Source organism: Pyrgilauda ruficollis, unplaced genomic scaffold, assembly GCF_017590135.1.
Source record: "Pyrgilauda ruficollis isolate IOZ18807 unplaced genomic scaffold, ASM1759013v1 scaffold31, whole genome shotgun sequence".
NCBI lineage: Eukaryota > Metazoa > Chordata > Aves > Passeriformes > Passeridae > Pyrgilauda > Pyrgilauda ruficollis.
The window spans coordinates 4,170,206-4,191,282 of NW_024524489.1; the positions used below are offsets into that span (position 1 = coordinate 4,170,206).

The window sequence follows — 21,077 nt, forward strand, 5'->3', positions numbered from 1 at the left end:
TTTGCTTGATGCTTTGCTTTCAGTGAGTGGTGAATTCAGATGCTGCATTTTGCATGTTTGAGCTGTTGCATGCAAAGACAGTTCTGTGGTTTGTGGAACTGAATGTGAACATTTCTGTCGGTGTGCAGCAGGTCCAAGTACAGTGAAAGAAGTTCTTTGCTAGGGTCAGTCAGTTGTGAGTGCACCTCGTTATTGCCTTCTCTTTCCATTCATGCAGAAATGGAGGGTTGGTGTAGCTAAAGGTGACATGTGTCTGACTGTGGCTTTAGGAATAACACCTGGCTGTTGTAAATGCTGAGATGAATGTCAGTGAGTGTAGCTGAGCAGGCACTTGCAGTGAGTTTCTTCTGTCCCTCTCCTCTGTCCTTTCCTCCTAAAAACAACCAGAAAGTGTTTATGTATCCTTTTGCTCTCCTAATGAGTAGAATGTGTTTTAATGCATGAGGGGTTTTTTTCATGTCCTGATAAACATAATGAATAACCTGAAATGCTTTTCTCTGCAGATGTGGAAGCTATCCCAGAAAGCAGAAATTCAAAAAGCAGGTCTAGGGAGCAACAAAGCTCCTAATTCTATTACCCACTACCTGAGCTGTGGGCCAAGTGGTGAGTTTCCTGCCCAACCTGTAAATGAGATGAATTTCATTTACAACAGACTAACAGCATTCCATCTCAGCCCCAGAGCACATTGCATTAACCAGATGTAAATCCTGCTTGCTTACCTGGCTTCTCTCGCGCTCACTCGTTAGGCCGGGGCCGGTGGCTCTCCAGAGCTTCTTCCAGAGGCAGGGAACCTCACCCTGCTCAGCCTTTTGCCTGTAAAAATGACATTTATTTTTATTTTTCCAATCTCCTGAAGAAGAAAGTTCAAAGAAATCTCATTAAGAAATAATACTGTAGTCAGTTTTTAGACAGGGACAGGTAAATCTGCAAGAACAGTTGAACAAAACTCAGAGTATTCAGTACTCCACGGAATCTGTCTTTTTATAAAGCTTGTTTTTGGTGTTCTGTCCTCTTCTTGACTTCCCTGAGCCCCTTTGGTGCATGCTGTTAGTGCTGTTAGTGACTGAACTCTGTGTGTTGTGCCTCTACACTTGAAGCTTTTTCTTACACTCTTTTCTCTTTCTGCCTTTCGACTGAACACAGAGAGAAAAGTGTCCTTCAGTATCTCAGTGTGAAGCCTTTATATCTGAAGTAACAAGACAGCGACTGTAGGAATCATTAATAAAAATTAAGGGAATTTTTTACATTCTTCGTGACTAGAGCAGGCAAGAAATAAAAACCTACCTACCTACCTTCCTTCCTTGAATCAAGGAGCTCTACTGGAGTCTACTGCCGAAAATGTGTAGATGGTCTTAGGAATTATTGCACATTGCACTGTTAAGATCTACTGAATAAAGGACAGTTCTCATCTCCCTAAGGACCAAGGATTTTAAGGTCTCAAGAATTACTCCAGGGGAAAAAAAAAAAACAAACAAAACAAAGCTTATTTCATCTTCTGTTTTTGAAATTAGCCACTGATTTGCTTAAGCTTCTGCTAATAATTAGCCAAAAACCCCCAAAACTAGCAGTTTCTATTTACGTCTGTAAATCTAAAGGAAATGCTGTAGAATTTGGTTGAAATGGACTGTATATACAGATACAAAAACCTCACAGCTACTGGCACTTCACTGCCTTATTTGGTTAGCATAATCTGCATGAAATTGCTCTTAAGAAAGTTTATGCTGATTTTTGTTGCATACTGCAAGAGAAAAATTTGTTTACATCCATGGAAAAGCTTGGTAACTAACAGAAGTGGGAGTCATGGGATAATGGTATTATAGAGACATTGTTTGTCCTTTGTGTTTTTCACATTGCCGAGTTACTCTGCAGATGTATGTTCAGATGTTTCTGACAGGAAATTGTCAGGTATGGTTTTCCTATAACTTTTATTTTAATATAAGGCTGTTTTCCACAAATGCCATTTCCAGGATAAGACTGTCTTACAATGTTTGTGTATTGACTAATTTTTTTTATTTTTACTGTTTGTCTTTTGACATGAGCTGATTGTGGCTTAGGAGGTTTCTTGATGGCAAAAAGAAATGTAAATAATATCATATGCATTTTACAATCAGTTCCCTCTAAGGTTATCTTTTACTAGATACATTTTGTTCATTATTGATTTATATTAAAGTCAACAAACATTATTGGTACATTTGGTGGTCGCATATATTTGTCTGGAAAGATTTGCAGCAAGCTCAGAGGAAGTTGATGGGAACTGAGACCCAAAACGAGTTGTTCTATTTTATTAAAGCCAGTAAGCACATTCCTGTTCCTCATGTAAAGGGCTGAGTTCCCTGTGTCACCTCCAAGTGTCCAACAGGCAGGTGCATAATGTCACCTGCAGCTTCCTCAGAAGGTGAGCCCCACTGCTGAAGGCAGTTCAACAGATTCAAAAGCTTGAAATCTTCTCAAAAAAGGGAAAAATGAGGCATGCACAATAAGCTTTAGAAGGGGGAATTTTCTGTTTGTTTTCTTTAAAATGAGTTTTTTCTGAAATGTTTTTTGTGATAAAATGGGCTAAAAGATCTGTACTAAGGGCATAGCGGGTATGACAGACAATTCAAAGGCCATAAAGAACAGGAAAATATCTCTTAACTGTGAATGACAGCAGGTTCAGGCTCCTTTCAGGACCTGGCTGCTCCTCACTCTCTGCTGACAGGGGACTGATGCAGCTCAAACCCCCCAACCAGAACCATTTGTCACGTTACTGTTACAGAAAAATGCGCGGCTTGAACCAGGAGATTGAAACTGCAGTGCCAAACCCTGCCAGGATCCCAGCTGGGTGCCTGTGTCTGGGGACACTCACTGTCACTGCCGTGACTCTGGCACACACTCCTGTGTGTGCAGCACTGCTGGGCACGTGGAAGTGCCCTCAGCACAGCTGGATGTGTCCTTTCCATCACACAGGGATCCCCTCCCGCTCCACTGACCGGCTCAGCTCTTCTCACGCTGCCTGCTTTGCTTTGCAGAGAAGTTCCCTGGCACTCGAGCAGTCAGGTGGCTCTCTGTGCTCTGCCAATTCCCCTTTCCTTCTTCCTTTCTTAACCTTCTCAGTCTGTGCCCTTAAAGGGAAATAAAAAACCAAATTTAACCTGGGAGCAGCTTCTCAGTTCCTGCTCCTCCCAGTGCCAGGGATGCACATGGCAGCTTTGTACCCCAGGAATCCCAAACCCAGCACTGCCAGTTCCAGGTTACAAAGGAGGTTCTCGTGCCATACAATGTATATGTTCTATTTGCTTTTCTGATAGTCTCTGAGGATTTAGTAACATTCCCAGCACCTACACCTATTATTATTATTATTTCTAAATTTTGTCCAGGACATGATGCAGCCTAACAAAGGAGCTCATGTGTGATTTTTAGGGGTAGCTGATGATGTGTATGTAAATAATGCTTTGATATTAATAAAACTGCCTTAAAGGAATGTACCGAGGTGTGAAACAGAACTAAAAAAGCTCTTATTTAAAACTGTAATTTCCTTTACATATTGATTTTTTTAATGTTTGCCATTGTATACATTTATTAATGATGTTATTAAAATGCCAAACCAAATAATTTTTATTCTTATTTTGTGTGTGTATATTTATACACACTTTTTTTTCTGGAAACTGATGTTACTGGAAGGGTATTGGTGTCGTGGTGATGTGTGCAGTGAGTATTTCTTCTGGAAGGAAACTGATAAAACTGTAGCAGAATTTTTCTGGACCATGTGTAGTTTGTTCTGTGTGATTTGTGTTAGAGCTGGGTAGCTTTTAACTGTACACTATTTTGATACTATTATTTAAAAAATATTAAAAAAAGAGACTGATTTCCTAAGTAAATACAAAAAAGAAATCATTCTAGATTTGCCAGATGTAGTATTTGAAGCCTGGTAGTTATTTTTGCTGAGATGAGTCTCAGGATCCCTTCTGAGGATGAAGTTAAGTCACACTTTAGGCAGTGCAGATTCCAGGATTGTGCACGTCCTTCAAAAAAATTGTCACATTTAAAACATTCCAGATTTTAAAACTTTGGCAAGTCAAATCTAATACTCTTTTTTTTTTTTTTTTAACTGATAAGGGATTTTGGGGTACCACAATAAAAAAAATGTAAGGGGTAGGAAGAGTGAATGGCAGAGAGAGCAAGGTAAACACTACTTTTAAAGACACATCCTGATGTATTATTGTGGAGCCAATTTAGTGGTGCATTTGTCAATCCAGAGCTCATTCATCAACCCAGTATTCCTAAATACCACATGTTCCCTTCAGTCTATAAAATCACATGTATCTGGACGTCTCTCTAGTACTCTTCCTACAGCTGCAGCATTTTTTGGTCACTTCTTTCCCCACTGGACATGACTCCCAGGATAGATGGGGTTGGTTTGTGTCAGAGGCGGAGAACCGGCACTGCTGGGTGGTGAAGGGAACAGGTGCCAGATCCTTCCAGAAGGAGGAAAAGTGGTAAGGCTGTGAGTGAAGGACTTGCCTTACTGTAGATGATGATTTTTCCTCATCAGTTAATAGCAGTTGTTCATTCACCCAAGATCACAAATGCTTTTACATGTTTTTAACTCATGCTCCTGTAGTTTTGGTTTCAGTTCATCCCAGCCTGTGCTGATGCTCTTGCCCTGGAGGCATTGTTTGTACTGACATTTTCCTTGGGCTGCATCCAAAAGCCTTCACCCCCATCCCCTTCAGAATCCATCCCTCACTCACTGCTCCCCTGGCTTTGGGTTTTGGGGGGTGCTCATTGCCATGGGATGTTTACTGGACTTGAGGGAGTTTCTGCTGCTTCTGTCTTCAGCACACCGTGATTGAACAATGACAATCAAATGCATTTCCTGTAGTGTAGGTGAGGGGTTTTTTTAGGTAAAAAGAATAAAAAGAAAGCAATGTGTAGTGGGGCATAAGTGGGTGCAGGGACAGTCACTCTGTCCTGGGGGTACTGACAGGTGTCCTACAACGTGGAATTTGTTCTTCCCTAGTGATGGCAAGTTTAAACCTTCAAGGCCAGTCCCATGCCTGGGAAATTCTAGTTTTATCCATTTACTGATAAAGACTATAATAGTATTTAAATAATGCCTTTTCTACTTACTAGCTACTAAGTGGTAGATTGCAAAATGTCTTTTTAAGAACATTGTTAACCTTCTAATAACTGAAAGGCAGTATTTTTTCTCACCAGATTATACGATACAAACTTACATAAGTGATACAAATGAAAAAGGAGTAAGCCATTTTTTTTCAAGTTTTATTTGTAATGAGATTTTTCACCAGTTTTGCTCTACAAAAATCTACGAGTAGCAGTAGAAAAATGAACTTCCTTTACTTAATGTCTTCATCGAAGTGTACGATGACGGGATCGTGGCCTGTTGATCTCACAAACTTCAGGAAGTCGTCGGGGCTTAAGCCCATGGTTGCAGAATTTGTCATTGGATGAAAATACACCTTTTCATGGCCTCCTTCGAGCAAGGCAGCGTCCAGCACCAGCCTCACATCTCCCTGGTCACAGAAGAGGGCGAGCGGCGTGGCACAGCCCTGACCCACTCTGAGCTTCTCCAGCATGGCGTTCTCGTCAGCAAATCTTAGGTTTCCACTTCCAACGCCCAGTTTTTTACCAAGTTCGTTCAGGTTGACCTGCCTGTTGTGCAGGACGGTCACCAGCCAGAACCCTTTCTTCTTTTTGTCTTTAAGAAACAGGTTTTTACTGTGACCTCCTTTCATGTGTTGGACGTGGGGCATCATTTCCTCAACAGTGAACACCTGGAAAAGAGCACCAGTGCGGTGTCAGACTCTATATCCCATTAGACTCCCAGTCGTGTGCTGGCACGTATCTTTTGTTAAGTATTTAGAAAATGCTGAATGTTTTACTCGGCCTAAAAGCTGTACCCTTTTATGAAGGAATTTTAACAGAACACGAATAAAATGTGACGAACTGCTCCGGCACACTTTCAGAATCGTTTCTGTCTCGTGTGTGCAGCAATGCCTCGCTTTAAAGGCAGCGCTGGGAGCGCTCCCGTTTGCGGCTCCACACACTTGGAATGACGTGGCTTGTACTGGGAGCGAGCAGGAGTTTGGAAAGCATCTTGGATGCCGCCGACTTCAGGGCAAAGAAGTGGGCGAGCCGCTCCACGGGGGAAAGGGGGTGGATCTGGAGGCAGAGTCAAAGCGACCAAAAAACGCCCCAACCATTCTGCCAGGCCCTGCGAGAGCTTCCACACTGACACTTCTGCTAAAACTGCAGGACCTCCTCCCGCCCTAATCCCGCTGTGCCCCGCTGGCGAGGCAGGGCTCTACTGCCGGCTTTCCAGCGGGCTGCCGTACCTGCGGGTGCTCGGCGGTGACGGTGGCGATGCCCAGGTCCCGCAGCCGCTGCTCCAGCGCCTCCCGCAGCTCGGCCGCCATCGCTGCCCGCCCTGGCCCGGCCCCGCTCCCGCCCCGGCCCCACGGGCAGCGCCCTGCCGCCGAGAGCGGTGAATCCATTAAAATTGCACTCGTTTTTGCTAAGGAACACATTCCCCCCTGCGGTTCAGACCGTGGGTGTCCCCATCCCACCTGAGCCTCCCCTCCCTCGCAGGTCAATACGTTCCGTGTTCCTGTGAGAAACGCCAGTCACTCGTTTTTCTTTAAAAATTTTAAAAGTTTAATCGTGATAAAATGGTTATAAAAATAGTAATATAATTAGAGGGAAAAAAAATTGGATAATTAGGATTAGGACAATACGAGACAATAAAAAACAAAGAGTTACGGACAGTCCAGGTGCCTCTCTCAGGGCAAAATAAGCCCGAAAAAAGGACCCACGTTAACAGAGGATTAACCCTTAAAAGCAACAGCCTGTTTTATATCCACACACCTCATACATGATGCATAAATTCCACTCAAACACAGGATTCTGTCTGGTCTTCTTCCTCTGAATCCTGACGGTGTCTTCAGGGCTGAGCGAGGCAGGAAGAAGTTGGTTTATTCTGAAAAGGGAGCAATAAATTCTTTTTCTCTGAAAGATTTAGGTGTCCTGTGGCTGCTATCTCGTTGTGAATACTTCATTCCTCTCTTTAAAAAAAAGTATCCTACATAGCATAGTTTCTATTTTAGCATTATGTTATAACCTAAAACTATATTTAACACACTACTTAAGAAAATTAATACAGCATAACTTTCTAACATAATACATATAATGTTCATTTTAATATTTACGAAAAGGCAGTCATAAAATACACATTTTTCACATTCCTTAAAGCCATTTTCTTCCCAAATATAGTGACATTAACACATTGCTTCCACACACATTCCGTGGGAACTGTATTTGGTTCAAACGTTGGTTTCAAGCAGATATTTGTCTCCGTTTAATTCTATTAATTCTTTACGTATATATTCTTGCTCTAATTTCAGGTTCTGGAGTGCTCCTTACAGTTTTGATGAAAATGCTGCTAGATAAGAAAGTTACGGAAAAAATCAAAGCTAAAAAGAAAATCAAAATACATGATACAGCCTAGAAACAAAAACTGCATAATTTGTATTTTTTTAAATCCACCAGTAATAATCAGAACTAAGGGACAAAGCCAAACATTAATGGCCACACAGTTGGAAAATATTTCTTCAACCCAAACCATCGCCCTGACCTATGACATCAATAATTATTTGTTTCCTGTTTACCCTTCAGAAAAACGGGCAATCTGTAATAAACTTTAAATTAAAACAGTATGACTCTGCGGTTAAGAGACATGTGGATAAAATACGATGCCACGCTAATTCCCAGCCTTACAGCAGCGCACAGGAAGATTTCCAGGCAGCATCCAGTGGATGTTTTGGTGTTTAATTTTTTTTAATTTTTTTTTTTACTGTCATCTATTTTGGAGATGATTTTACCCGTGGAGAAGCACTCAAAGGCCCTGAGCATTTCAAGGTGCCAGTACCCCACCTTTGAAATGCAGAATGCTTATTTTTTTCAACACCCAGCATCATAAATAAGCAAATTCTTGTAGGAAAGATACTGAGGGCAGCAAAACGCGTGTGGAAAACCACGTGTGTGAACTATCACGGGTCACACACTATGGGCAAAGAGCGTGAAATACACGGCTCAGGTATGTACAGGAAATGATGGTCATTATTTGTCACACCCAATTTGTCCGGACAGGGATCGCCACAGCATCAGAGCCCTGGGATTATCCCTGGGTTTTACAACCGGCGTTAACCGGGCAACATTAAGGATTTTTTGCTTGTAGAGCTTCATCTTACATTTTGGTTTCCTCTACTCCATTAAGTGGCGCTGTTTTAGAGACGCCAAATTAGAGAGGACTTAAACATCAGGCACGTCAAAGCTTTCGATTGCATGTGGGTGGGGAGGGCTTTGCAGAGAGGAAGCTGCTGTCTCTTGGCAGGAAGGAGTAAAACAGATTTAAGTGTGTACCTAGACAAATAGATGTTTTAAAAAATAAGTTTCAAAACCCTAAAATGGGCATAAACCTAGAAAATCCCTGTTCCCGTCCCCTGAGGGCATTTCCCGCCTCCCGTGAGGCGAAGCCCCGCCCCCGTCCGGGCAGCCCCGGGGTGGCAGCTGCGCCTGCGCGGTTCCCCTCGCACTCCTTCGCAGCGCATGCGCAGAGAGCGGCGCGCCCGGCGTGAGGCACTGAGGGGACGCGGAGCCCTTTCCCTTCCTTCCCTTCCCTCTTTTCCAGCCTCATTCCTTCCTTCATTCCTCGGGCTGCCAAGGCCGGCACCCGGGGGCTCGGAGAAAGGCGCTGCCCCCGAGGGGAGGGCGGGCTGCAGCTGACAGGTATTAACCAGCCAGAACCATGGGTAGGAGAGCAGCGAGAGCGGGAATGTCGCTCCTCCACCCCGGGAGCCGGGAAGGGCTTTCCGCAGTCAGAGCCTGGCGTGGGATTCGCTGCTGTGAGCTGGGCCAGTGTCGCCTTGACCTTGTGTTGGCGTCTTGTAGCAGCTCCGCGTGGCTTGTGGCAGCTCGGCCACTTCAAGGTTCTCTTTAGGGTTAAAAACGCCACCAAAATAGCTGGGTTGGGTTGGTTGCTCTGTCAGGTGCTCGCTTCCTGCAGGAATCCGGGTGCAAGGGAGGTTTTAAAGGGCCCGCAGCCATTCTGGGAGGAGCCGAGAGCGTTCCCTGCCTTTGGAGCTGCAGGGAGGGTGACACAGGGACAGCTGTGAGTGGGGACATGGAAGGAACAGAGAGTCCATCCCCGAGCAGGACAGAATCACAGAATGGTTTGGGTTGGAAGGGACCGTAAAGACCATCCTGCTCCACCCCCTGCCGTGGGCAGGGAAACCTTCCAGGATCCCAGGGAGCCCCGTCCAGGCTGGCCTTGGGCACTTCCAGGGGTGTGCCAGCGCAGAACAGGCAGCTCTGAGCAACAGGAGGAGCTCAGGGTGTCGTACGGGATAATCGGCAGAACGACTCAAACCGAAGTTAAGATGGTTAAAACAAGATGTGGGATGATCTGACAGAAGCCTAATTGCTGAGCCGGGGCTTAGGTCAGCGCTGGTGTCACTGCCGTGCTGTGGTCTTTCAGTGGTGCTTTTGTCTTGAAATGCTCAGGAAAAGGGCATTTAGCAGGTGTGTTTTGCTGGCTTAGAGAGGTGGTTTTGACACTTGGGTAATTCTGTCAGTATGGTGTGAGGAGTGCAAATGTGGGGTTTTTGTGGGAGACGTCATAGAACCTGCAATGAGGGAATTAATGGTTCAAATCAGAGAAAGATGAAAGATCTATAAGCTCTTAGTAGATCCATGTGTCTGCAGTGGAGTAGTGGAGAAAGGTGAAGCACAGAAGGAAATGAAAAAGCTGGAACAGTTCCTAAACAATTTCATTTTGTCAGCATTAAAAATGTTTGGAAACATGACATCTTCATTTGTGCCTTGTATTCCTGTACATTTTGTCCTGAGAAGGAGGATCTCTGAGCCTCGAGGCTGACCTCGCTGTGTGCTTTGTGTTTGCAGTGGGGAAATGAACCAAGGGTTGCTGCTGAGGTTTGAAAATCTGGTGCAGCTCCGTGGTGCCTGCCAGCAGCTGCGTGCCCTGTCCTCCAGGAAAGTTTGTGGAGCACAATGGAAGCCTGTGGAGCTGTCTGTACATCCCATGGGGTCCCTCCCTCTGCATCCACAGCTCTGGCCAAAACACAGATTAATCAGTGCTGCCTTATCACAGTGCAGACATCTAGCCACAAAGGAGGTAATTAGGGACATCCAGTAATCCCTGGGTTTGTGTGGCAAGTACAAGAGCTCCGTTTGAACATTTTAATTCAAAAAGAAAAAAGGGCTTTATTCATGAGTATAGAGAAGTTGTTATAAATCTATAAAACAAAATGTACTTCATGTATATTTTTTTTTGCCATTCCCTTTCAATGCTGACTTACACCAGTAGCATCATGAATTTTTGCTGACAGTGGAGGAAATTATTGCAAGCACAAATGGAAATGGTTTTATTGCTTTTTGTCCTTGTTCTGAAAAATTAAAAATGCAGAAAGATTAAGGGTAGTGTGCTGTATATTTGAAATGTTCATTATGATCTGTTCACTCATTCATTAATTGTAATTAATTGGTATTATAGTAAAGAAGATGTGTTTTTCTCATATGGCTTGAGACCATTGTCTTTTTAATATTGTTTTTTGTTATTTCTTAGTATATATTCCTGTGTATGTGTCTAATTCCATGTAGGAGACAAAAAAGAAGAAAAAGAAGATTCCCATGACGAGGGGTGAGGTGGAGATAAGGCAGAAGATGACTGTGGAGGAACTGGCACAAGCTATGGGCAAAGACATAGGTGAGAGCCTGCTTTGGGGTCTGAAAGAGCAACATTTGTCACAGCCCTCCCAGCAGTGGGACAGGAAAAGGTGTCTTCAGTGGCCTGAGTGGTTGTGATCCATCCCAAAAGAAATGTTGGGGGACATTTGCAGTGCAGACTAAAGAGAAAAGATGTTGGGCCATCCAAATGACCAGGCCAGACATTTAAATGTGGAGAAGCCATGTCTGTCTGTCCTTTCCAGCAGAAAGGCCTCAGATCCATGCAGGCTGCTCTTTTTGGCTGTGGTTCCCAGGGACTAAATTATTCCAGAAGGAAAATGCTGCCTGGTCTGTCAGAGCTGGACCCCTGTGAGTTAAGAACTCAAGGCTAAAGAGCCCAAAATCCAGAGTAGGAATAGGAATCTTGGGTTCAGGAGCAATTTGTGTTTCATTAGAACAGTCCTTTGATTAACTGGGGGTGGCAAGACTTGTCTGGAATTGCTCCCTCTAACAATTTTTGACTGCTGTAATATGTTCTGTGTCTCTACAACCAAAGGAAGGAGCATGTGTTCAGATTTATCAAATTTCCTTCCTCCTTGAATCACTCCTTTGCTCTTTGCTATAGATGAGTTTCAGCTGTTTTCTCTTTTGGAGTTACTGAAAAAGTAAGCTAAGAATATCTGAGTGGAAAAATAAGATTCTAATAGCTACCTGAGTAGTAATTTTCAGTAAATCTGCAGAAAGTTCTTCTCTGCAAGTACACAGATTAATGGCAACTTCCAGATAAATATAACTAAAGGAAAACTGCTTGGTGAATAATACTTATTAGCACAAAGAAAATAATGGAAAAGTCTGATGAAGTGGGTTGGGTTTTTTTGTCCCACATGTTTTTGTGGATGTAATTGTTAAATGTGTTTGTGTTTGCTGCAGATCATATTTATGAAGTGCTGCTGTACACAAACATGAACCTTGATTCAGTGGAACCAGATTCCATCTTACATGAAGACCACATCAAGATGATTGTTCAAAAATCAGGAATGAGGTATAAATCAGCAAAACTGAAAGAGGAAAAGGAAAGAAAAAACACAGATGCTGTCAAGAGGCAAGTTGTGAACTGTTCTTTTTGGATCTTTTTATTCTGTTCCTTTCTGCAGGTGTTTGGGGAGGAGGCAGCCTTGACTGTGTGCCATCGAGTGCTGTGGTGGGCATGACCCAGTGAGGTTTTTTTGCCATTTACAACCCCTGTTTTTGCTGCACTTACAGACCTCCTGCAGACCCAGCAGTACTGACCCCACGGCCCCCAGTTGTCACCATCCTGGGCCACGTGGATCATGGCAAAACAACCCTGCTGGACAGCCTGCGGAAAACCCAGGTGGCAGCCATGGAAGCAGGAGGCATCACACAACACATTGGAGCTTTTATTGGTATGATCCAAGTCCACCTGCTCGGGTGTAACACAGTTCCCTCTCCATCTCACACAGCAGGCTGACTTGCTGCCAGTTCACTGGGGAAAAAATTTGCCACATAAATGGTGAGAAAGGAAACTGTAACATAAAATGTCTGTTGCTGATACCTGTCGTAACTATGTACATAGAACTTGGAAATGAATTGTCTGCACAAGTTGATATTAGACTCTTTGGGGTTATGGAAGATCCCAGGACACTTTCTTGTTCCTGAGGATTCAGCAGCACCTTTGACCTTCATGCCAGCAGCTACCCGACTGCCTAAAACATGTCATTATTATCAAAATGCCCTCAAAGGAGTGATGGTTGATTTGACAACATGTCAAATAAAGCTGGCTGAAGTGCTGATGTTAAACTGTACCATTTTCTCACAGTGCACATGCCTTCTGGGGAGAAGATAACCTTCCTTGACACTCCTGGCCACGCAGCCTTTTCAGCCATGCGGGCGAGAGGCACCGACGTCACCGACATTGTCATTCTGGTGGTGGCAGCAGAGGATGGAGTGATGCAGCAAACCATAGAGTCCATCCAGCATGCCAAAAATGCAGGAGGTACAGAGTGGGAGGGCTTTGGGAACCTTGCTTTTACCTCTCAAAAAAGCCTCCTTGGACTGGAATCCACAGAACTTGGGAATCCTAGTCCTATTCATCATCCCCTGCGATGTTTGAAAATGTCCTGAATGTTGCAGTAATACAGAAAGATCCTAAAATATGAATATTTAACAAGACAGGGGTTCATTGTTTGGGTTTTTTTTACCTTCTCTACATGGGTAACTCCTCCAGCTTCCTCCTGGTAGCTCAGATCTCAACAGCTGCTCAGGAAAGGGGCACCAAGTGAAATGATCTATTCTAAATGCCCATAATTTGCTCTAACCTTTCCTAGCAGCTGTGGTGGTTAACAGCAGGTTTTGGTTAGGTTGGTGCTGAGTTTGTGTGTTCTCTTTTTAGTTCCTCTTATCCTGGCCATTAATAAATGTGACAAACCTGAAGCTGATCCTGAAAGAGTAAAGAAGGAATTGCTGGCTCACGATGTGGTCTGTGAAGAGTTTGGAGGTGATGTTCAGGCTGTAAATATTTCTGCACTCAAGGTAAGATTGTGGTAGAAAAAATGATGTTGTTCATGGGTGTCTAGTATGTGCAGAGAAATGCATTTTTATTTGGCAGCTGGAAAATAAAAAGCTCTTCCTAGTAATTGATATCTTGCCATGAGCTCAGTGCTACTGGCTCTTGCCAGAATTACTTGAAAGACACTGAAATGTATTTTGAGGCTCAGGCTTCCAGCAAGCAATTATATCTCATTTTTCTACCGGTAATTCAGTCCAGCAGTTTTGTGTCTGATGTCTGGAAGTCTTGCCTGGGTGTTAAATGTCATCACATTTCACTGGGGGAATTTGGCACTAAGGGTTGGACTGCTGATCTCACTTTGCTTGGGCACTTCCTTTATTCTGTGTGGTTTTATGCAGGGGGAAAACCTGATGGTTTTGGCAGAGGCAACTGTTGCTCTGGCAGAGATGTTGGAACTGAAGGCAGATGCCACGGGGCTGGTGGAGGGGACGATCATTGAGTCTCGGAAAGACAAAGGGAAAGGGTGAGTCAAGTGCCACCTCTGCAGCTTCAGGGAAGCACTTTGTGACAACACACTGGGCAGGGGACTTGTGCCTCAGTAAGTAAAGCCAGAACACTTCCTTTGCAGTGTTCCTAGCCAAAGCCTTGAAATACTGCTCTGCAACACAAGAGGTTAAAAACTGATGGGGCAAAATTCATCATATCCCTGAAATGAAAATCCTGTAACAGGAAATAGTTTCAAATGGTAGAACTTGTGGTTTTTTAAATGTCTTTTTAAAAAGTAAGAATGGTGAAGTTAACAGTCAATACATATAAAATTCCTGACAAGTTTTGGATAACATGACATTCTACCCTTAAGTATCTTAGTCCATTGGCAGGTTCTGTGAACAAGGTGTGTTCTGTCTTCTTTGAAAATGAACTGATTCTACAAGGTTGTTGGGATTTGTTGTTTGGGGTTGCAGTTTTTTTGATTCACTTAATATGTAAAATCATCCTGTTGCTGGGTTTACAAATGGCAGATTTTGGATTGATCTGCAAAAATGAAGAGTACATTACAGATTTTGGGGCTTTTTAACTCACTGAAACATTTGGTGAGTGCTCTAGTAAATCATCACAGGAATATTCTGCCAGTGATGGATGACAAACCCATTCTGGTTGTGTTGTGCCTACGCTGGCTGTGAAGACAAGGAGAAACATCACTTGAATTTTGTCTGTTATTTTTCTCCTCTGCTCTTCACTAGTCCACTCACCACAGCCATCATCCAGAGAGGAACTCTGAGGAAAGGCTGTGTTCTGGTTGCAGGGAAGACCTGGGCAAAAGTGCGTTTCCTGTTCGACGAGAATGGCAAAGCTGTGGATGCAGCCTCACCAGGCATCCCCGTGGAAATCATGGGCTGGAAGGAATGCCCCTCAGCAGGAGATGAAATCCTGGAAGTGGAGTCTGAGGTACAGAAAGAACTCTTCAGTGAAAAGCTCACACTGATGCAAGCATGGGAAGGAGCTGAGTAACAAAATAAGTGAGAGCTTTTGATCACCTGGATAATCCCATAAAAAGTCAAGCATGGGGATTAAGGGACCTGATCTCGATGCTTTGGAAGAGGAATAAGGTTTTGCATTTTGCCTCTTTCTTTTCCACCTTTTCCCTGCTGCACTGATTGTTCCCCACTGGAACAATCCAGTACTTGAGGAAATCAGTGTTTTAATTTGAGAAGGATATAACTCTTGCCTGACAAAAAGAAAATGCATAAAATACAGCTTGAAATAGGTGTTGTGAGAGCTGGAAAAGCACCACATGAAAGAATGAACAATAATTCTCTTCTGCAATGCAGAGATACTATAAAAATAGGCCTTGAGTCATGTGGTAGCTCAGGGAGGAAGAGCTCTTGTCTCATTCTCTGCCATCTGTGCAGCAAAACTATAGTTAAAAGTGAAGGAAAAGGAGTGAGCCTGTAGAGAGGATTGCAGGAAATTGCAGAGTGTTCTGATGCAGTGCTTTAAAGGTAATGTTTTTCTGTTCCTGCCCAGCAAAGGGCACAGGAAGTTGTGGCTTGGAGGACGTATGTTGAACAACAGGAGAAGGTAAAGAAGGATCTGGAAGTTATTGAAGCAAAGCAAAAGGAACACAGGTTGGAATATGAGAAGAAGCAGCAGAAGCTGGCCCACCTGACCTGGAGACAGAGGAAGGCAGTGCTGTACAAGGCCAATAAGCATCTGATGTTCTCAAGGCCTAAGGAGAGAACAGAGATGGATGAAAACACACTCTCATTAATAGTTAAAGGTGCTGTCCCTGTCTGTGTGCTGCTCCTTTGGTTCTGTAGTGATCAGTCTGAAACAGAGCTCCAAACTAAACACAGCTTCTGTTACTAGAAGTTTGATCCATTTAAAACTTATTGAACTTCTCTTATAAGAGCAGGGGCATCAGAAAATATCCACTGGTCAGGAGGATGTGATGCCAGCAGGGCCAGAGCAACAGGAAAATTTAACATGCTCAATGCACTTACCTGGAGCTCCTGAGTAAAACCCATACATATAAACCCCAAGATAAATATATATAAATAAATAAATATACACACATATATAAAACACTATATATGTAAAAAACCCTCCCAAGCTATAAACATTTTGCATCAGCAGAATAGAGTAGAATAACAATTATGTATGAAAGTGGGATAGGAGGAACTTGGTTTAACCTCATTTAGTGATACTCAAGCAGTGACTATAGTTGCAAACTTGACCTGACAGTGACAACAAATGTAGAGCCTCTGGCCCTTCTGTATTTATCCAGTTTATTTTTGGAATTAACAGACTTTTTGGATGGGTTTTAACTTATTACTGAAAATATAGTAAGAGTGACAGATGTCAGAAGACTTTCTGTTGCACATGTGGAGTTGACATAAGTTGTATTTCTGTGTCTTTGACTTACACAAAGCCACCAATACTTTCATTTATCTGTGCAGGTGATGTGGATGGGTCTGTTGAAGCTATTCTGAACATTCTGGACAGCTATGATTGTGAGGATGAATGCAAACTAGATATTGTCTACTTTGGAATGGGAGATATCAGTGAAAATGATATCAGTCTGGCTGAAGCGTTTAACGGTGGGTGTTTCAAAATCATTTTACAGTTTTGAAATTACTGACTTGCTGAAATGCATAGGCCTCAGGCAGGTTTGTTTCCTCAATGATATTTAGCAGCATCAATACAGTAAATTTTTTTGTGAATCTTGAAAATGTTTCCTTGAACATCAGACCGGTGCAGCAGAAGGGGAGGCTCACAGAAATGGAAGGACTCTGGGAAGCTCTTGCCAGAAAATCAGTTGCTAAGGTTAAACTCTGGCTCTTCACTTGGGCTGCTTTATGATGCTGACACAGGGCAAAGCTAGAAAAGCAGGTTAGAAAATAATTTCCTTTGTGCAGGGAGGCAGCTGGATCTAGGACTGAGTCAGTTGTTGCTGTTCATACCCCATAATTCTCTCCTGCTGCAGAGGGTGAGGTCACTGCACGTGCCACAGGTGGGCAAGAATCATTTAGAATTCACTTCTGGCTTTATTTGCACAACCTAGTTGGTTTTCCAGCCCAAAAAGAGAGATCTGTGTCCTTTACAAGAGCTATGTGTGTTATTTTCTGCTTTGAAACCTCCAGCTCTGTCATCAGGGACCTTCGATGGGCTTTTTGGGGCCATTTATTTTGATAGGTCTGTAGCAGTGCATGAGCCAGAGTGGGAGAGGCAAATGGTTCCCCCTTAAAAGAGAAGCAGGAATAAAATGTATCCTGTGCTCCAGAATTTCACTGTTCAGACTCATCCCTTGTAGTCATCACTTGACAGTTGTTCCATTTTTCAGGTGTAATATTTGGATTCAGTGTGAAAGCCAATGAAAGCATCAAAAAGCTGGCTGATAAAAAGGGAATAAAAATTAAACTTCACAACATTATCTACAAACTTATAGAAGACTTGAAGGATGAGCTGAACAGCAGGCTGCCCCCAACTGTGGTGGAGACCACAATAGGTGAGTTTTCATTGATAGATTTTTGCCTCAAAACGTGGCAAATTTTACACTCCTAGAAAAATGCAGCCTGCTTCTACCCCGTGCCAGTTTGTTATTCCTGTGAACTTCAGCTTTACTTTTTTCTTTTAGGGGAAGCTTCTGTTCTTGACACCTTCTCTGTCACAGTAGGAAAAAACAAAATTCCAGTGGCTGGATGCAGAGTGCACAAGGGGCTGCTGGACAGAAGAATGAAATTTAAGCTAATCCGTAACCGGGATGTTATTTGGAAAGGTGAGTGGAATTGCCACAAAACGTGGATTTGTGCTTAGTTATTTTTAGATATTGCTAGTTCCCTGGGAAGTCAGCACAAAGGATCCTAGAGAAATCCTGAATTCTGTCCAGGATGGAGAAGAAAGTCACCCAAATGCCAGTGGATTGTTCTCAGACCTTTTTCCAACCACCCACTCTGGCAGGCAAGTAGGAGCATCACAGGATCCACCTGCCAGAAGCAGCTGGTGTCTGACTTCCATTAACCACAAGCACCCCCCATCCCTACATTTTCCTGCTTTCCTTGTGGAGCCACAAAGTGAAACTAATCCTGCAGGAAGGGCAAACCAAACCACAGCTCTGCTCTGCTGCTGGTGGCCTGTCTTTCATGCATTTTCTCTTTGTAGGATCTTTATCATCACTGAAGCACCATAAAGATGATGTCCAGGTAATAAAAACAGGAATGGATTGTGGATTGAGTTTGGACAAAAATCTGGAGTTCAGTATTGGAGATGAAATTATCTGTTATGAAGAAAAAGAAGTTCAACAGACAACTTCCTGGGACCCAGGATTTTAAAGACATTTTAACATGTGAACACTAAGGGACAAATATTATGATCCTGGCTGGCCCTTAAGTCTTAACATTAAATGAACTTTCAGAGATGCACAGGAGCTGTTCTTTACATCAGAGCACTTCAGATACATTTTATATCCAAAATGTTCTGCTTTTCTATTGTGTCAAGCAACCAGCTGCCCTCCACTGGAACATGGGATAGACCTGGAACATGGGATAAACCACTTCAAGTGTGCAAAACCAGCATGATAAAATACTTCTGATGACAATCTCTTGGCTCCATATTAGCTGAGCCATCTCCTCCCTCCCCAGCCCGTGCTGCTGTGCAGTGTTTCAGTGTGTTGGCTGCTTTTTGTCACCCCACTCTCTAGCACTGACCCACTCTGGACCTCTGAAGTTGCTATTTTTCCAAATCAGAACGGTCTCATGTTGAAGAGACCACTTTTAAGGTTAGCTTGGGTGCTGGTTTTCTTCCTTTTACAGCTGCTACCCAAAATTCTTTAAATCCAACTGCTGCTTCAGTTTTACACTAAGCATTTCACCCTAGCTGGCTGGCAGCACACCCCAAGGTCCTCAGATTTTTTTCTCACTGATCAGCAGAGAGGAAACGCAGCGCCACAGAAAGAAATCCTTCAGCCGTACAGAAGGTCAGATTTTTATTGTCTGGTACATTTACTTGTCTTCTGGCTTGTTGAAGCAGTATGTCAGACAGCACTTGCCACAGTAGTGCCTGTCAAAGTGACTGGCCATGAAGACTCCAGCCCCACACTCCTCCGAGGGGCACTCCCGGCGCAGGCGGCTGATCTTGCCGTTCTCATCCACCTGGGAAGGACAAACAGCCAATGGTTCAGCTCACATACACTCTCCACCTTTTAGCAACAACAGTCATTTTGAGTATTTTTTCACTGGCATCATGGTTTTTGTAACAGCAACTACACCAAACTTCTTGAGGTATGTGTCAGAAGCGCCCAACTGCAACAGGTCGTGTGTCTTTTATTTACCACATGGGGTATTTGCAAGTAGTTTAAATATTAAATATTACACACCAGATTCTGTGCAGATCAGTTACAGGCTCCACACCCTCCCTGGTGAGAGCTGTTTCTATCAATTCCCTCCCCAATTGTTCTACCTACCTTGTAGTACTTGAGCACTGCAAGCTTAACCTTCTTTCTCTTGTGCTTGTTCTTCTTGGGAGTCGTGTAAGACTTCTTCTTCCTTTTCTTAGCACCACCACGAAGTCTCAGCACCAGGTGAAGGGTTGATTCCTGTTTGTAAAGCACATGAAACAGACTCAAAATGCTTTCTCAAGGCAACGGCAGCATTTAAACAGGCTTCTTCCTTCTACCTAGAGAAAGTACATCTCAAGTGCCAGGCACATAGGAAAGCTCTAAAAGGATTACTTTCTGTTAAGGTGGCATCCCAAGCTCCCAGGTCAACACTACTCCAATCCCTTGATTTGGCTGAATTTATTAGAAACATTTCTCAGTCTCAGCAGCAAAGGCCAGTCAGCTCTGCCCGTGCCAGCTCCTGGGTACAGCCCTGCTGTGTCCTGCCTTTCCTACTCACCTTCTGAATGTTGTAGTCGGACAGTGTGCGTCCATCCTCCAGCTGCTTCCCAGCGAAGATCAGCCGCTGCTGATCCGGAGGGATGCCTAATGGTGACAGAAATCAGGAATAAATGAGGGACGTGAGCTACGGCAAGCTGTAATAAAATCAAGACTGCTGCAGGGAATTACCCCTTTGTAAGACACACATCAATCCACAAGAGTGAAGGACAGAACACGAGGATATAACATATACTCATCGATATCAATATATAATAGTCAGTAAGTGCCTTTAGAACTTACCCTCCTTATCCTGGATCTTCGCTTTTACATTTTCTATAGTATCAGAGGGTTCAACCTATTACAAAACAGAACAACAGAATCAAAACGCGCTGCACATTTTAATCATCCCAGCAAGGCCGAAAAACCACGAGGTGCTCCCGGCACAGGCCCGGTGCCGCCACGGCCATTCGGGCCCCACCGCGTGCTCGGACCCGCCCCGGCAGCGCAGCGCCGCGCTTCCCCACACATCCCGGGCGCATCCCGCTGCCTGCCGCCACATCCCCGCCTTCCGGAGCACCGGCAGGCGCGGGCGGCGCGGCGCGGCGGCGGCGGCTCACCTCGAGGGTGATGGTTTTCCCCGTGAGGGTCTTCACGAAGATCTGCATGGCGAGGCGGGCGGGGGGGACGGCGGGGCCGGAGCGCGGGCTGCCCGCGCTGCTCGCGGAATGGCGGCGGCGGCCCGAGAGAAGGCCGCGCCCGCACGCACGGGGTTTCCGTGCGCGCCGCAGGGGGGGGCGTGCGGCACGCCGGGACTACAGCTCCCGGCATGCTCTGACAGCGGCGGCTGCTGCCGCGCCTGCTGGGAGATGTAGTCCCGGCACGGAGGAGTGGGCGGGAACTGCGGCTCCCACAGTGCATCGCGGTGGCCGTGAGGGGAGGAGGAGCCGCCATGAGGAGACGAGGAGGAGCTGCCCTGACGGATGAGGCTCCAGCCGTGTGACTCAGTTTTTTATGTGCGTTGTCGTGTCGGTCGGTGGGATTGTTATTCCAGGGTTGGCAGATTTTTGATTTACCTGCGTCTCCGTCAATGCCAGGTTGGACACGACTTGGAGCAACCTCGTCTAGGGGGAGGTGTCCCTGCCCATAGCGGGGGATGGAGCTGGATGAGCTTTAAGGTCCTTTCCCACCCAAACCATTCTGGGGTTCTGTGAAATCCCAGAATTCGATGTCCTGCTTCTTGAGGAGGCAGTTTAAACCCGCCTCACAGCCACTTTGCCACCTGCAGATTCCTCGAGATCAATTCCAGGTTTATATCTGGGCAAAGATTTTTAAAACTAGAAAAGCCGTAGGTAAACTGGGAATAAAGGACTCCCAAATCACGATTTAGAAATTACTTGTTAGGTGGGACTATGCTTGTGAGTCAAAAATGGGAAAAGC

At 44.5% G+C, this 21,077-nt stretch overlaps 3 protein-coding genes across 3 annotated transcripts; 1 reads left to right on the forward strand and 2 right to left on the reverse strand.

Moving 5' to 3' along the window:
• Nucleotides 1-5,217: 5,217 nt before the first annotated feature.
• On the reverse strand, nt 5,218-6,454 carry LOC121357035 (prolyl-tRNA synthetase associated domain-containing protein 1-like). Its single transcript, XM_041473969.1, has 2 exons — nt 6,336-6,454; nt 5,218-5,774 (listed from the first exon to the last, which is right to left on the reverse strand). The coding sequence occupies exons 1-2, from the start codon at nt 6,414-6,416 to the stop codon at nt 5,337-5,339; spliced, it is 519 nt and encodes a 172-aa protein (XP_041329903.1). The 5' UTR covers nt 6,417-6,454; the 3' UTR covers nt 5,218-5,336.
• Nucleotides 6,455-8,615: 2,161 nt separating this feature from the next.
• MTIF2 (mitochondrial translational initiation factor 2) lies at nt 8,616-18,182 on the forward strand. The gene is made up of 14 exons (XM_041474015.1): nt 8,616-8,784; nt 9,958-10,189; nt 10,675-10,780; nt 11,671-11,842; nt 12,004-12,164; nt 12,578-12,754; nt 13,151-13,290; nt 13,666-13,790; nt 14,509-14,713; nt 15,293-15,545; nt 16,225-16,365; nt 17,109-17,273; nt 17,403-17,543; nt 17,927-18,182. The coding sequence occupies exons 2-14, from the start codon at nt 9,965-9,967 to the stop codon at nt 18,094-18,096; spliced, it is 2,181 nt and encodes a 726-aa protein (XP_041329949.1). The 5' UTR covers nt 8,616-8,784; nt 9,958-9,964; the 3' UTR covers nt 18,097-18,182.
• Nucleotides 18,183-18,736: 554 nt separating this feature from the next.
• Nucleotides 18,737-20,412, reverse strand: RPS27A (ribosomal protein S27a). Its single transcript, XM_041474016.1, has 5 exons — nt 20,258-20,412; nt 19,941-19,995; nt 19,660-19,745; nt 19,227-19,358; nt 18,737-18,915 (listed from the first exon to the last, which is right to left on the reverse strand). Exons 1-5 carry the CDS (start codon nt 20,303-20,305, stop codon nt 18,766-18,768), a joined length of 471 nt encoding a protein of 156 aa, XP_041329950.1. The 5' UTR covers nt 20,306-20,412; the 3' UTR covers nt 18,737-18,765.
• Nucleotides 20,413-21,077: the final 665 nt, after the last annotated feature.